The sequence below is a fragment of the Arachis ipaensis genome, chromosome B5, assembly GCF_059453495.1.
Source record: "Arachis ipaensis isolate K30076 ecotype BB chromosome B5, ASM5945349v1, whole genome shotgun sequence".
Classification (NCBI taxonomy): domain Eukaryota; kingdom Viridiplantae; phylum Streptophyta; class Magnoliopsida; order Fabales; family Fabaceae; genus Arachis; species Arachis ipaensis.
In genome coordinates, this window is record NC_142440.1 from 159,382,826 (window position 1) to 159,399,747 (window position 16,922).

Below are 16,922 nucleotides of genomic sequence, written 5' to 3' on the forward strand. Positions count from 1 at the left end.
TTATATTCTCACGTATATTTTATACAGATAGTTGATTTAATGACTTATGTTTTATATACATCTAACATAACTGTAGTTAAAATTTTTTATGTTTTAATGACTTATGTTTTCAGAGTATTAAAAGAAAGTGTTGAAATAAAAAAAAAAAAAGGGATCACAAGAACCTTTTGTTATATATATATATATATATATATATGCTACTAATTAAAGGGCTATTATAGAGTATATCTTCATTTGTTCATTCTTTCATTGTTAGTGCAAAATGACAATGAAATCACAACAATAAAATATGTTTAATGAATTTTATTTGGTAATTATTCGGTCATAAAATCACTTATTATAAATGATTAGGTTATTAAGAAGAGTTATATAAATAATTTAATCATATTAAGTGTACATACATCAAAATCAATTTTTAAAATTAATTACTAATATAAAATACATATTAAACATAACTTAAATTATAATATATTTATACATAAATATATAATAACTGATTTGATGTTAATTTTTAACATACACATAATATTTTTATAAATAATTATATTTTTATTAGCAATTATTGTTTATAAACACTTCTTATTTTAGTACCTCTATAGTTTAAACTTTAATTAGTTACGAGATTTAATTAATTAATATACAATGCCACAATTAGCATGTTCAATAAATCATTAAACAAATTAATCTATACAGAACTTTTTGACATTATAGGATATTTGCTTCCAATAATTCTTGAGTGGAAATTAAAAAATTAAAATACCAATGTACTATACTATGTGTATGCTACTATAATGTATTTTAAAGATGTATCTGATAATTATATTATTATAACAAGAAGTAATTAATCAACTTAGTTAATCACATACACCAATAAAATGTAAAGTTAATGGATGTCATTATTATTGTAGATAATAGAATCACCTTTACTTCTCTGGGGACTTGCTTTAGAATTATTGTGGAAATCAATAATATAATGAGACAAAGTTTGTGGACCTTAGCTTATTGAATTAATCCTCACCAGTCTCATCCATTGAGCACAAGTTGGTGTCACCAAAATAGTGGAAGTAATGTTTGAAGTGCAAATCAAAATCAATGAAAATTGAAAAGAAAAACTTTGGTTTATGTCTCTGATTGGAAGAGATATTGGTATTCGTGTGGAATGCACACTCCCTCCCATTATTTATTTAAATTATCTAATTTTCTATTCCAATCATGCAATTGTTTTTTTTTTTTTTTTCTTTTTTCCTCACAATGCTTTTAGTGCTTTCCTCTTCAGCACTCCATATAAATCTTGCTTAGCTATTGAGCGCTTTTCCCCCTTCATTAATTAATTACTTCTATTTTTCAAGTTAGATTAGGTTTTGATGGGCCATTAAAATAATTTAAACAACTTATATCAAGTTTGAAGGCACTATAAGAAAATTTCACTTGCTCTTCCTATATAGACTGTAATCATTATGAATATATATGTAGATGTGAAACGAGAAAGATTTTTTTTTTTTTTTTGTAATTTTAATTTTAAGGTGAAGAATGTTTGTTATAAATTTATAAATATTTTAGATACACGTTAAAATTAATTACTAATATAGAATAATATATTTTAAAATATAAAGAGTATATCAAAAATAAATTAAATTATATATTTTTGTTAAATATATAATAACTGATTTAATAATTAATTTTTAGTGTGTATATAATATTTTTATAAATTTATATAAGCAAATTTATTTTTAAGAATATTATATACATACTAAAAATTAATTATTAAATTATTTTATATTTATATATAAATATATGTATTATTTAATTTATTCTCAATATTTATATTATATTTTAATATATATTCTATACAAGTAATTAGTTTGTGGTGGACACGTAAAGTAATTGTTTATTTTATAGTCACACTACTTATATATATTTGAAGTATATATCCATGAACTTAATTACATTTGTTACGGCCTGAAGCTAATTAAGATACATGAAGTGAGTCAATATATATATTATTGACGGAATTTTTTTAATTTTAATATCTATTTATGAGACAATATTAGGTGCTTATGCACGATTACAATATCTAAAATTAATTCTACCAACAAATATAATCTGATATTTCACTAACAAATTGGTACAAGTCACAAATCATCATCAGTTCTTAGTAGTGGTTCAAGACTTCAAGATATGATTGGGTTGATTACCCTCTCGGTTTTCTCCAAATAAAATATCTTCAACTTGAAACACACTAAGAGTTGAATAGTAACCAACCATTATCTAGTATTTGGATATATATTGTTGCTAATATATCCATTGATCAATATCAAATAATTTTACAGCTGAGTATCAATATATAATTCGAAAAATCATACAGAGACATCAAACTGTAAACTTTACCTACATATATCAATACTAATGTCTAATAGATTGTCTAAATATTTTTTCTTAGAGTCTTTCCCCCTTATGGTAAAAATATAATTATCTTTTCTTGCACTATTTTATGTTCTTTCTATTATTCCTTTTCACCCGAAGTAACTAGATTCCAAGCCTACTATGGTCAATATTAATGAGTGTAGTGTTAGATACTAATTTGTCGCAGATTAAAATTTTATTTAAAAATTTATTATTGGCCAATAAATTATTATATGTATAGAGCCAAATTGAAATTATCTATACTTGATTAAGCGAACTAGTGAACTAATTACTAGATCAACCCAAATTAACTACTCACTAAGCACATATTAAATGAGTAGTATGGTTATATATTTTATTATCCCTTATAAATTTTTTGGTTTACCCAAACGGTATCTTTCAACCCGACAAGTTAAAGATTAATCTATCGCAGATCTGAGCTCTATTTAAAAGTTTGCTGCTGACCAATGAGTTACTACATGTACAAGGCGAAATTCGAACTTCCGACACTTGCTTAAGCGAACGAGTGAGCTGATCACTCGACCAACCCAAATTGGTTATCCCTTATAAATAATCATCATTTAAATAAGAACATTCCGGTAAGATTTTTGTTTGAATATTATTCTCATAAATATTTGAAGTTGTAGACTATAATTTGAAAGCTAATAATAAGGACTCATCATGAAAAGAATATTTATATATTAATTAGCATAATGTTCCTATAAATATTAAAAATTTAATAGAAAAAAACATCTTTTCTTATTAAGAGAGTTTAGTATTTCTTCAAAAATAAATAAACATTAAAATTTTAATAAATTAATTATTCCACCTATTAAAATACATATAAATTAGCAAAAAATTAACTACCGTACTTATCGATGGATACCCCAAAAAGATTTGATAATGGCAAATTAAAGTATGTACTATATTCCACTATGTGTTATCATGATGATGAAAATATTACATGCTAACTCATCAACAAATGCATATATATATATATAATCCAACAATAATATAAGCCCAAGAATCATTTCCAATATTTCAGCAATATATTATTATGAGTGAATCATTATTCATCGTGACATAAGTCGTTATAATAGCATATTACACGTTACATGCATACATAACATACATACCCTTTTATATGCTTAAGATTCGTTGCTTTCAACCGACCCATAAATTATATATATATTAGGAACAAAAACAAGCATTACTTTACACCTTAACTAAATAGGAATCACATGATTTTTGCTTTATTTACAAATGCAACACGAAATCCTGTTGTTCTTGCTGTATTGTAACTGAAGAAACAAGGATAATGCACCTTTTTTTTTATTCCCTTGTGTTAAGTTGCATTTGCATATGACATTATATGTATCAATATCATCAATATCTTTGTCCCTTGTGTGGTTCATGCCTTCTTTGTGACTCATCTCATGAACTTTGGGTTTGGTAAAACTTACCTTAATTAATTTTATTTGGAGATAAATTACATGACGTATATACTTTGATCTCTATTAATTCTCTTCTCTCTATGGCTATTATTTGTCTCTAGTTGAATTATTATTATTTTATATACTCTTTTTATTTATTCCTTCCCAATTGGAATGTATATAAATATAGCATATGTTATGTACTAAAACTATATTTAATAGTGCTTTGTTTTCTCTTCATCATTCTCTCACTAAATAAAATTATTGAATTGTTTCTGGGATTCAATATACTATTGATTGGTGTGTAAAGTTTTTTTATCTGATCAACATTGCCTCCCATTTATGATTTGTAACTTTAAAAAAGAGGTACTATACTACTACTCTTTCTTTTTCTTTTTTTTAGTGAACAAAAGCATTATTGATATCGGTCCCTCTATGTTACCAACAGTATTTCTGTCAATTTCTGCCAACTTTTATTTATAATTGTGTTTAATGAAAGTGTCTTCGTGGATGTGTCTAATAAAAATGTCTTTTTTATGACTGTGTTTAATAGAAATATCTTTATAGATATATTTTCTTGATGTATTTTTTATATATGTGTTTAAAATATAATAATTAATTATTATTGATAATAAGTTGGCAGATAATATGTTTGTACCCTATATTTTTTCTATTGATATATAGTAATTTTGACTTTTTTTTTTTTTTGGTTCCCTGTTATGAATTACATGCCTAAAGTTATTTTAGGGTTTATACAGCAAGAAAACCCTGTAAAGCAAAAGGTTCAATATTCAATTGTTTAATTTGCAGTAAACTAAACGCAGTTTCAGTAAATAAACTACCTAATCACATTCATATCCATTAATAATAACTATGTTAATACATGAGTAATAAACTTTGCCTTAAATAATCTTCAGTCTAGCTTTTTCAATTCTTTAATAAGTGAGGCAACATTTACTATATTATTATATACCAATTTTAGAATTATAGTTGGGTTAGTTGTGTTTGAAAAATATATTTAATTAGTTTGTATTGCTTTTTGATATATTTTAAAGTGTACCTTTTTTTAAAAAAATAATGCATTTTTATTATATTTGGTTTTTTTAACAAGATGTGTTCTTTTGATAATAAATGTATATTATTTTAGAAGAAAAAGTATAAACTTTAATTTGTACTAAACCTTAGGAATAATGTTTTTAAAAAAATCACAAATATTAAGAACAAAAAATCTACTTTATTCTATATTTTATATTTTAATATATATTTTATATAAATAATTAATTTTTTTATACATATAACATAATTACTTTTTTTACATTGCATTTATTATTATATCTAAAAGTAAATTGCATATAAATATCATTTAACAATAATACTAGAAAGACAATATCTAAAGTTACTTTATATAACATAATATTTATAATTTTATATATATACTATCCGTATTTATATATTTATTACGTCTAAAATTATATAATTATTCTAATAATAATTAATAAATAATAAAATAAAATTTGAGGAAATGACAAATAAGTCCCTAATTTTTTGTCCCGTAGACATTTTCGTCCCTAACCATTAAAAAATACTTTTAAGTCCCTGACATTCACAAAACTTAGACGGATCAATCCTCTCTGACGGAGGCATTTGGACGGATCAGTCCCTGACAGAGGCATTTGGACGGAGGGACTGATCCGTCCAAATTTTGTGAAGGTCAGAGACTTAAAAGTATTTTTCAATAGTTAAAGACAAAAATGTCCATAGAACAAAATGTTAGAGACCTATTTGTCTTTTTCTCTAATTTTTTACTATTTGAACTGATTTTATTATTATTATTATTATTGATGATTTAAATAGCAATTAAGAAATGGTGGTATGGAAAATGTTTTTGGCTTTTGATGAGTGGGTTTGTCCCACATTGGCCTGCAACATAGACAAAATTTTCTTCCATAAATACCCTTCTTCATAGCGTGTGTCAACCACACTACTCTCTCCACACACACACTCTTCATCTTCTTCTTCATTCATTATTTTCTATATTCATCAAGAGTTTAATTTCTTATTACTCTTTTCCATTTTCATGGCATCAAATCAGGCTTCCCTCAATCACACCAACAAACAAGTCTTTCATAGCAACAACAACAATGACCTTGAGCAACAAGCAACAACAACAACACCACTTGAGATCATTGAAACCAAGAAGGAGGAAGAAGAAGAAGAAGATTTCTTTGACTACTCAAGAAGATCTCAATGGCTACGTGCTGCTGTTCTTGGAGCCAATGATGGGTTGGTCTCAACAGCATCACTAATGATGGGTGTTGGAGCAGTGAAACAAGACATCAAAGCCATGATCCTCACCGGTTTTGCAGGCTTAGTTGCCGGCGCTTGCAGCATGGCCATAGGTGAGTTTGTGTCTGTCTACTCGCAACTCGACGTTGAACTCGCTCAAATGAAGAGGGACAAAGAAAGAGGAAACAACAACAACAACAGCAACAGCAACAATTCTGATAAAGAAGAAGAAGAAGAAGAAGAAAGATTGCCAAACCCTTTACAAGCAGCAGCAGCATCAGCTTTGGCATTTTCTATTGGTGCAATGGTGCCATTGCTTTCTGCTTCTTTCATAAGAGAATATAAGGTGAGGCTTGGTGTGGTTGTGGCTGCTGTAACCTTTGCTTTGGTTCTGTTTGGTTGGTTAGGTGCTGTTCTTGGTAAGGTTCCTGTTTTTAGGTCTTCTTTAAGGGTTCTTCTTGGTGGTTGGATGGCCATGACTATTACTTTTGCTCTTACCAAGTTGATAGGATCAAGTGCTCTTTAAGGCGGAAATTCAGGTTCAGTCGACTTCACCTGAAGTTGATATCCGAAAGCCGTTAGATAATTTGACTGATTTGACTAAATTTTCATCTAAGTACTCTCAGATATCAACTTCACGTGAAGTCGACTTCACTTGAGTTTTCACCGTTCTTTAATTATTACTTACTTAAGGACTTAATCTTTGTCATATTATGTTAATTATTCTATAAACACCCTTTGTTATTTACTACCTATTTGATATATATGTTATTTTGAAATTTTAAGATATTCTTAAATCAACAATGTATTAAAGGAAGGCACTCATTTCCTTGTCTTTAATTTTTACTAGAAATGATGAGATGAGAGCATATAAGTTGAAGAAAATTAAAGTTGTGTTGTTACTTAGCATAAAATGAGGGTAAGGCTTTGTAGTGTTTCAAAGCCTTTTGTAATTTGTATACAAGAAGTGCTTCTTTTCATGTATGATAATTATATTGGTAATGAACTAAAGCTTATTATTATTATTATTAAGTTTAATTACTTTGTTGTTCCTATAGTTTCGTGAAATTTTTAATTAGATCTCTATATTTTTTTTCTTTCTAATTGGGTCTTGTACTAAATTTTTTTTTTCAATTAAGTCCCTCTTAGTAGTAATTGACTTAATGTTATAGGGACCCAACTAAAAAAAAAAGAATTGGTATAGAAACTTAAATAAAAGGAAAAAAAAATGTAAGGACCCAATTAAAAAAAAAATTGGTGCAAGAACTCAATTAAAAGAAAAAAGTATAGGGACCTAATTAAAAATTTTGCAAAACTATAGGGACAAGCAGAATAATTAAACTTTATTATTATTATTTAAAAGGTAATTACTTAGGTGACTACATAAAATTAATAATTAAAAATTATTATATAATAATTTAATAAAAATACTAAATTATCTAAATATTTTTAATGATCATATTCACGTAAAGACTTTTATGTGAGTTGTTTCCATACACTAATAAATTAAAGCAACATCACAAAAGGGAGAAAGTTCCAATAGGAAGAACATGCCAATATATGCTATGGTCACTGGCCATGTTGAATTGCTTTGCATGTTGATAATGATACAACCTTTTTTGGCATATGCTATTTTCTTGAGAAATTATGTTTGCACACTTTTTTATATTTATATCTTTTCTGTACATTTTCTTTTCATTGTATACGGAACAAAGTTTATATTTTCTCTCGCTTCTTATCAATCACTTTTAATATCACAATTAAAAAATATAAAAGAGAAATATATACAAACATAATACAAATAATATTTTTCTTTCTTATTATGTTTAGAATACCGAACATGTGGATTCGGACAGGATAGGTGTTGAGTCAACTTTTTTCTCCAATTTTGGTTCAAGATATATATATATTTAGCTTGAAATATAGAAGGACAAGGGATGTAACTTTAGTTGTTAAGGTTTTGACAATAATCTTCTTATGTCATTGGACAATATAAGAGGAATTTTTTTCAAACCCATGATGTAGACGCCATATTCTTGTATCGATATATAAATAATTGAAACTTATGATAAAGAAGTTAAATCTTGGATGCAATATCATCTTACTAGATTTGCAAATAAGATATATTAAATCTCTCACTAAACACGATTTCCCTTTCAAAGTTGCAATTATTTGTGCTTCATCCCCTAAACTGTCTCAACAGTATTAAAAGGCCACTATCCAAATAAGAGTATTGATTATATTGTACGAAGATGAGAGGAGAGATGAAAACATTCACAATCCATTACTGCATAGAGGTTCACTAACTACATAATAAGCCATTCTATTTTTATTTGTTTCGAATTCTGAAGTTTGTACAGCAAGCCAATAAGGGGTATTTGATTTTTGGAATGAATTGGAAATAAAATTTCATCGTTTTCAATGAAATTTCCACCCACTTTTTACCATCATCTAGAGGCCTTGAGAGTTCAATTATCACCAGAGCAACGAGACCCTGACAAAACGAGCATTGCTTGATATATATATCATATATGCAAGCATTTTTAGTATAATACAAATATGAATATTAATATTCCCCTATTCATAAGCCAATAACGATAAAAATTTATAAAGAAAAAAATTAATATTACAACAACTTCAACGGTAACAAAGAGATACTCAAGTTTATTCAATAACCCCCCAAGAACTAAATTCTTTCTAACTGAGACGGCCAAGTGTGCATTAAAAGGGACTTTACAACTTGGCTTAAACAACAAATATAACACCACTCTTCCTTCTAAACTTTTGAATGACATGACAAAATCTAAGGTTCTTGTCGGATACACTGCTCCACATTGGACAAGGGCCTTGCACATATTGGAGAAAATTTAAGATACCCGAACCAAATTAGGTGCCTTCAAGTGCGACACCAAAGTAAATGATGAAAACTTCAACTCTTTCTTTTCAATCTTGCGGCATAGCAGGTGTTGAACCATGTTTTTCTTACCCTCTTCTGCTTCTACAAAACCACAGGAAAACGGCCCCATATAAACCCCTCAGACTATACTAGGAGGATCCCCTGACCAACTGCATACGGCACGCGGCCAGCGAGTCCTTATGCAATCTACCAAAGGTGCATGCTGAGAAGGCTCGGGTTTTGATACTTCAGTGTCTTTCCCAGAAGATTCAGTTGCTGCGGAAGAAGATGAAACTGGCACATCTGCCATGTATTCCTCAGGCGTCCATCTTGGAGGAACCGAAACTCTCAATTTCGTGAGTCTGGGTCTTTGTAATGGAGTTTCACCCCTAAAGTTTAATTGACCGCCATTTAGATCTGACTTAGCAATCCCATTAAAATGGTAGAGATAAAAAACCTTCTTACCCATCAGTCCCGATGAATCCTTCAAACCTCCCAAACTCTTGTCAAGATCCAAAATTACTTGCCAAAACTCACTCCATACAATGAAGCCTGTACCACAAAGGTGCTCAAGCTTCTCTTGTGGGAGTTTGATATTTGTTTCTCTAAGAACTTGATGGAAACCCTCCACACTAATGAAACCACCACCTCCACTCTGATCTTGGGCATCAAATGCTTTGCGTATCTGCGATTCCCTCTCTTCTAGTTCATTCTCGTTTTGAACACTTGTGTCAAGGGCAAACAGTACTGTGTAGTGGGATTCACTCCCAACAACCCATATAGGCCACTTTGGGCATTTCAAATACTGACCCACCTTGCAGAAATTAAGGGATTCTAGCAGTGTGAGAAATCCAACTTCTACACACTGGGATATACCTTTAAGAAACATTCCTCCACCTAAATCCATCCTGCCATCAAAGACATTAGGGACAGCCTGTCCACACAGCAGTAAATTCACAATTTCCTACAACAAAAAATTCGACCAAAAAGAACAACCTTAAAATATGCTATATCAGAGAATTTCAAATACACAGTAGTAAAAAGGATAGCAGCATTTTTCAATTGCCTGTCTGCAAATACCTGTGACGCATGCCCAAAAGGAGCAGTAACTAGAGGTAGGCTAGGATCATCCCTGTCAGCTTGAACCAAGTCCTACAAGAAAGGAAAATATTGCAAGCGTTAACCGGTACACATTTTAAAAATAACAACAAAAGCAAATTCACAGTTATTATTCAATGGCATTTAATCACTTAATTGGCTACCATATTTCCCAAATCTGTAAGAAGTGTAAGCTCATCCTTTTTTTCTTTTTTCTGAAACTCTAAAAAATAAGAATTAAAAATTATTTAAGCATGAAGATTTCCTATGCATAGCTTTGAATATTCAAAGCTTTTAATTACAATCCCATTCAACATTACAATTAGCCAAGTCATGGAATTCTTAAGATGCAATTGCAACTAAAAGAACATACCAGTCCCCGGGAAAGTAAAGCAGATATCAGGAAAAGCAGTGCCCCCATACGGCTTTGGAATGATGGAATCATTGCTTCAAGTCTCTTCAATGCAGTTGCTTGCGACGTGTATGTTTCAATTCTAAGAACTTTTTGCAGATCCAAGCCGGATTCTATGGAAAGACCTTCGAGTGCTTTTGCAATTACCTATTCATCAAACAAGACCTGACTTAGCAATAAGAACATCGTAGCAGGAGTATAGAACTGCAAAAGAATATTGCAACATGCTGTTGCACTACCAATATCAACAGAAAATTCAAGCTACCTCATCCCTAGAAAGATTTTCAGAATGTTGAATGTCACTCCCTAGAATGCTCAGAGTTGCAACCACAGCCCTTTCATTATTTCCACACATGAACAATATTTCACTCATGCTTCTTACAAGGGCACTGTTAAAAAAAATATTAAATAATTAATAAAACAATTAATGAAGAAAGCGCATGTTACCATTAAAGGGTATACCTGTCAACATCAAAAACTAAAAAGCAATGAAGCATGTAGAAAGACATTTGATTTTCATAACCAATGCTAATTGAGATTAATAGATGAAACGAAATGGAAGGAAAAACAAAACTTATTTGAGGACACCTTATGGTAATCTTTGTTTGATGCTTATTTAATATGCCAATGCATAAAGGTCAACAAATAAATATTTTTTTTATGAATTATATATAATGGAAGGTATTTTAGGAAATACCAAACCCCCCTCATATCCCCATTAAAACCATTACATATAATAGATATTGACATAATTTAGTACAAAGGACAAGAACTAGATCTCTAAAATTAATGCATTTACCTAGTTAACAAAAATGACTGATCAGGAATAAGTTAATCACCTTACTTTTAGATCTTCAGTAAGTGAAGAAAAAACATTTGATGGAACAGATTGACTTTTAGAAGACGATCCCCTCAAGACCCGGTTCTGTGGCATGAATAATGCATCTTTCAACTCATTACGGAAGAAAAGAATGTATTTGAGCGCAAATGCCTGCAAAGTTAAAAGGAAAAACATGTTACTTCAGCACAAAAGAAAATGCTTCTAGAAATTATATGAGTATCAGTAGAAGAAACAAATGAAGAGGAAAGAGAAAAAAAATAATGCACATTAGCACATCTCAATACATGCTCACACAGAGCCAAGCAAAATAAAACTGATATTAATTTATTGGTTGGATGATTTGGGTCAAAGCTCAAGAAACCGAGAATAAGCAAAGCAGGGCATAATTAAAATCCATTTATTTAAACCTAAAATATATACACAGGGAACACAAAGAATTCATGAAAAAAGGGCAGCCCAGTGCACAAGCATCTCGCATTAATGCAGAGTAAAGGGGAGGGTCGCACCCAAAAGGTGTAATGTATGCAGCCTAACCTTGAGGTCACATGGAGATAACTCAACCGTTACTCCAAGGATCCCCTTCTAGTGGTGTACAACAAAATTAAAACAATAACAGTAGTACCCATCATATTCAAGTTACCAAACTTCAAACTTATTATCTGAGAATGTTGAACATTGTGATATTTGGGGTATTACATATTACAATTTCAGAATGACGACACACACACACACACAAATGATGTTTGTAGCACTGGATATTAATAGGACTCGGCTTTCAATAGATGGAAGACCGGATGTCAAAACGATATTGAACAGTTACAAACAGAATTCTACAGCTTCCAAAAAAAAAAAAAAAAAAAAAACTAAAAAACGGGGACCATTACTTGTATAGCTGCCAAAACGCCACATGGCCCACCTTCATGCTGCACTAGTCCCATTGATGTTTCTGGATCAGAGCTAAACCTATAGGAAAGTTTACATGGTAATAGCATCAAGAAGTAGGCAGATAAACGTATTATAATTTAAAAGTACATGAAAGAAAGAATTCAAAACCCTTCTAGAAAAGAATGACATGCATGGTATAATTTTTTTAGACAATTAAAAAAGTAATCTATTAATGAATTATACACCACGGTGAAATTACTTGCATTCATGTGGCGTTTCTCTATCTGCACATTGGTGGCATCTATGCAAAGATCCTATTGCAGTCATTAGTTCATGTTGTGCTTCAGTGAATTTAGTTGGAAAATCATGATGAGGCTATTTTAAATTTATAGTAATGAAGCTTCTCCTTTTTGTTTTTTCTTTTTTTTCCCAGTATGCTGCATTTGTATTTTGTCTCACATGGGAAACACAAAAAGGGTGTAAATAACAAGCCGTATAAATGAATTCCCCTTCAATTTTCTTCATTGACAGCTTAAAGAACAGACCAGTTCCCTTACCTTTCTTCCATGAAAATTCACAAACAAAGGGCACAACATTATCCTTTCCATTTTGTTGAATTCAGTAAAAGCACATGCAACAGATGATTTGATACATCGAAACATCCAAACATCAAGCTTTCATAAACCAAATAACCATCTCAAAATAACTTTCCTCGCACAATTTTGGATTAAAGTCATATTTTGAACTTTAGATATACACATTGTTCAACATAGAACAAAATTCAAATTAAGCATAAGAATGAGTCCTTCAATTATTCAACCTCACCATTGGACAATAATTAAGAACTTAATTCGTGATATAAGATTGGAATTTAAATCAATTCACATTTTCAGTAACCACAATGCAAATTAACTACAAAATTTCCATATTGGAGGAAAATATAAATAAATATTATCAACAAAACTTTAAAATAAAGAATTCACCACAGAATTTAGCCATGAGAATACCTTATTCCCTGATTGCACCATTGCGCTAGAATCCCCTTTGAGACCTCACTCCCAAACACAAGGGCAAACAACTCATTCGCTTCTTCTGCAGACAGCTCCTTACTCATCAACCTCTCACTCCCACCTTCCGAACGCACGGCTTTCCCCTTTTCCTCTGTCATCACCACATCACCACCGCCCTTCCCGCCTTTACCCGCTGCCGTTGCAGTCGGCAAATCGCTCTTATTCACCGTCGCCGTCGACGTCGCAGCCATCGCCATCATCCGCTTCTCAGCGGCCGCGGCCATGAGCTCTCGTTGCATCCGTCGGCTCTTTGCCTCCGGCGACTCCTCCGGCAAACCCGATACGGCCCCTGCGACGGCGTCCCTCGGCTTGCTCCGCTTCGGCTCTGGCGGCGAGTGCTGCTGCATGCTCATCCGAATCGCCATTTGCAAATCCTCTTCCTCGCGATCCGCCATTAAATCCTCAAAAGAATTCCCAAATCGAACGAAAAACCCTAACGATCGAAATCGAAGGTTTTTCGCTTTTTCAGGGTTTGTGGAATCGAATTTGAAAGCCCCGGGAAAGGGCAATTATGGAAATCGAATGGTGAGACGGTTCTCGGCGGCGCCGTTGGCCGGTGGCGAGGAGCTAATGCTGGTTGAAACGATGTCGTTGTGGAGAATAATCTGCAGTGTTGGTTTTTTGTAGAGGAACTTGGATGTGAATTGACTATGTAACCCTGAGCTAAAGGGCATAGTGCAGCGGCTGTGAAGTAGGTGAATTAAGGAAGAATGTGAGGGTATTTTGGAGAATTCGCTGTGGCTGGTTTTGATTTTTGCAGATTTTGTATGTTGAGTGCTTCACCAGGACGGGATATGGATTCTTCCCATTAATGCAGAGAGAAGCGTTTCATGCTTCCGTCCTCCGTTTATAGGAAACAAATTTTGCACATTAATCTAATTAAATTTATAGATAATTTTTAAAATAATTTATTCGAAAATTAGTTATTTACGTATGTGGATTGGTGAAAAATTAGTTATTTATGATTTGATAAATTTAACTAAATTAATGGTTAAATAATTTAATATGTTTAACTAAATTATTATCTAACGACTTTCAATTATCAACTTCACATAAATTTAACTTATTTAAATTTTTATCATATATAAATATATAGTAATTAATTTAGTAATTTATTTTTTATGTATGTATAATATTTTTATTTAAAAAAAATCTTTTAAAATGAAAAGAATTATAAAATATAAAGTAAGTAATTAATTAATACTAAATTAATAATTTCTATCATATGTGAATTAAATTATCTTAATTTAAAAATAATTAATTTTTATTTTTTTATTTATCTAATTTTTCCACCTTAGAAGTACTCGATCATTTTGTTTAAATATTATCTTGGTTTGTAATGGCTACTTAATTGACATATTTAATATTGTGTCTGATATTGTTTGATAGAATTTAATTAAATCAAACTCGATAGATATCAATTAATTACATGAATCAACTTTGAAATACGTGGATCATATTGACCGTAATTAAATGTATCACAGACATTTAAATTAATTTTCAAAAGATTTTAAATCCAACATTTTAGCCTTTTAATAAATTTTTTATTGGATAAATTATTTTTTTTGTTTTTAATTAAATTTTTAGGGTAAAGTATATTTAAAAGTTAAAGAACATATAAATTCATTCATTTAATTTTTGTTGACCAAAATAAATATTATCTGTAAATAAAAAATGAATATAATAGATTTAACCATTTTCAAATTTCAATTAATAATATCACTTTTTTATTATATTTTTTACATGAATAAAGTAAAAGAAAAAAGATAGGGAAGACAAATAATACACAACATTACACGTGCTTAATTATGAATATATCTAAAAAATTAGGGTTTTAATTTAACTCATACAATTGTAAATATTATAATTTTAATTAAATCAACTAGTTGATTATTTTATAAAATCATACGATTTCACTAATTATCTTATGATTTTATATTTAACGTTTTTAATTACTACTCTAATTTTATATAAAATTTTCATTCCAACTATATAACTTCTAATAGTGATAAATGGAGGTAGTTGCGTTTGGGGGCACTTGTCAAATTGGGCAAGCAATGTCGTAGGTTTCTTGATCCATCTTACACGACAGCAGATCATGATAATGCATGCATATATAAAATGTATCCTCTCAATTTTTTTTAACAATTAATAGAGTTAAATTATGAATATAATTTTTTATTATTAATTTTATAAATAAGACTAAAAATAAATATAAAAAGAGAACAATAAAGAGTTAAAAATCATATTTATTCTCAAATTTTTTAACAATCGAAAAGATTCATTCCCATGCATATATATATGTAGGCAAATTTTTTTTTTGGCCTATGAACATAGTTGTCATAATCAAATCGGTGATCGAACCGATCAAATTATTAATTTACTGATTTATTAATTTTTTTTTCTTTTTTGGTGACTTACTGATTTATTAATTTAATCGATAAATTACTAATTGAATCAGTAAAATCGATCTCATATAAATAAAAAATATAAAATAATTAAAAATTTAAAATTAAAATTTAAAATATATATATTCACTAATATTTTATGAAAAATCAAGTCTCAAATTCTAAAAATAACTAATATAAAAAAACATAAAATTTATCAATAATACTACAATAATATCTTAATTTGACACAATAAAAATAATAATTAATTCAAAAGGCCTATCATCTAACTATAATATCAGTAAATTTTAAGACTAACATCAAAACAAATAACTTTAATCACAATACTAGCATTGAAATAAATCAAGCAGATTAATAAATATTTAGTAAAATTTATATTTATATTAATAATGATATATAATTAAAATATAATCAATTTAAAAAATAGAGAATACAAATTTAATTTAAATTGAATTATATATTTATAAAATTATGTAATTAAATGTATACTATATAATTAATATTTGTTACATATAATGTTAAGAACCATAATGGTTGAGTGGCAAGTGAAAACTGGAAACGGGTGGAAACTAGTGGAGACATTTTAAAAAATTTTTCAAATAGACTATTTCGGTTAGATCGATTTATACCGGTTTTTGTTAATTTTGACTAGTTTATTCTAATTTTTATCGGTTTATGTTGATTTTTTTTATACGGTTCAAAAAATAAATCAAACTAACTTAAGATTTGATTTATCCATTTTTCAGTCGAACCGGTTAATTTAATTTGATTTTTATAACTATACTTATGAGTTTGGTGTTAAATTTGTGGAACTTATTTTTTATGGTAAATTTTAAATATTTAAAAATTATTATTTTTTATATTTTTTAAATTATTTTTTTTTTCTTTGGTAAGTCAGGCAACTGTATATAGACACGTAGCAAACCCCATCTATATATAGCTGGTTTTGGGAACATAGAAGGGCAATGAGTTGATAGATACCTATCTTGCTTGCACCACTCATGAATAATGAAAGCTACAAAATTAGTATTTTAAATTTGTAGCAACCATCACATTAGCACTTCATAGTATTAGAAGTTTAGAACTCATTTTAAGATGATTATAATGGCGAGTATCCATTGATAGGTTTAATGGATATTATATGTTTGAATTATAGAGGTTAAATTAGAGATATTTTAATAAATTATTAT

The 16,922-nt window shown here is 29.4% G+C and overlaps 2 protein-coding genes across 2 annotated transcripts; one reads left to right on the forward strand and one right to left on the reverse strand.

Annotated features, from left to right (window-relative positions):
• Positions 1-5,815: 5,815 nt before the first annotated feature.
• On the forward strand, positions 5,816-7,145 carry LOC107644929 (vacuolar iron transporter homolog 4). Its single transcript, XM_088486384.1, has one exon. It carries the CDS (start codon positions 5,914-5,916, stop codon positions 6,646-6,648), a length of 735 nt encoding a protein of 244 aa, XP_088342510.1. The 5' UTR covers positions 5,816-5,913; the 3' UTR covers positions 6,649-7,145.
• A 1,472-nt stretch (positions 7,146-8,617) lies between these two features.
• LOC107644930 (ubiquitin interaction motif-containing protein) lies at positions 8,618-14,182 on the reverse strand. The gene is made up of 7 exons (XM_016348895.3): positions 13,262-14,182; positions 12,254-12,332; positions 11,368-11,519; positions 10,794-10,917; positions 10,490-10,675; positions 10,099-10,170; positions 8,618-9,982 (listed from the first exon to the last, which is right to left on the reverse strand). Exons 1-7 carry the CDS (start codon positions 13,717-13,719, stop codon positions 9,158-9,160), a joined length of 1,896 nt encoding a protein of 631 aa, XP_016204381.1. The 5' UTR covers positions 13,720-14,182; the 3' UTR covers positions 8,618-9,157.
• Positions 14,183-16,922: the final 2,740 nt, after the last annotated feature.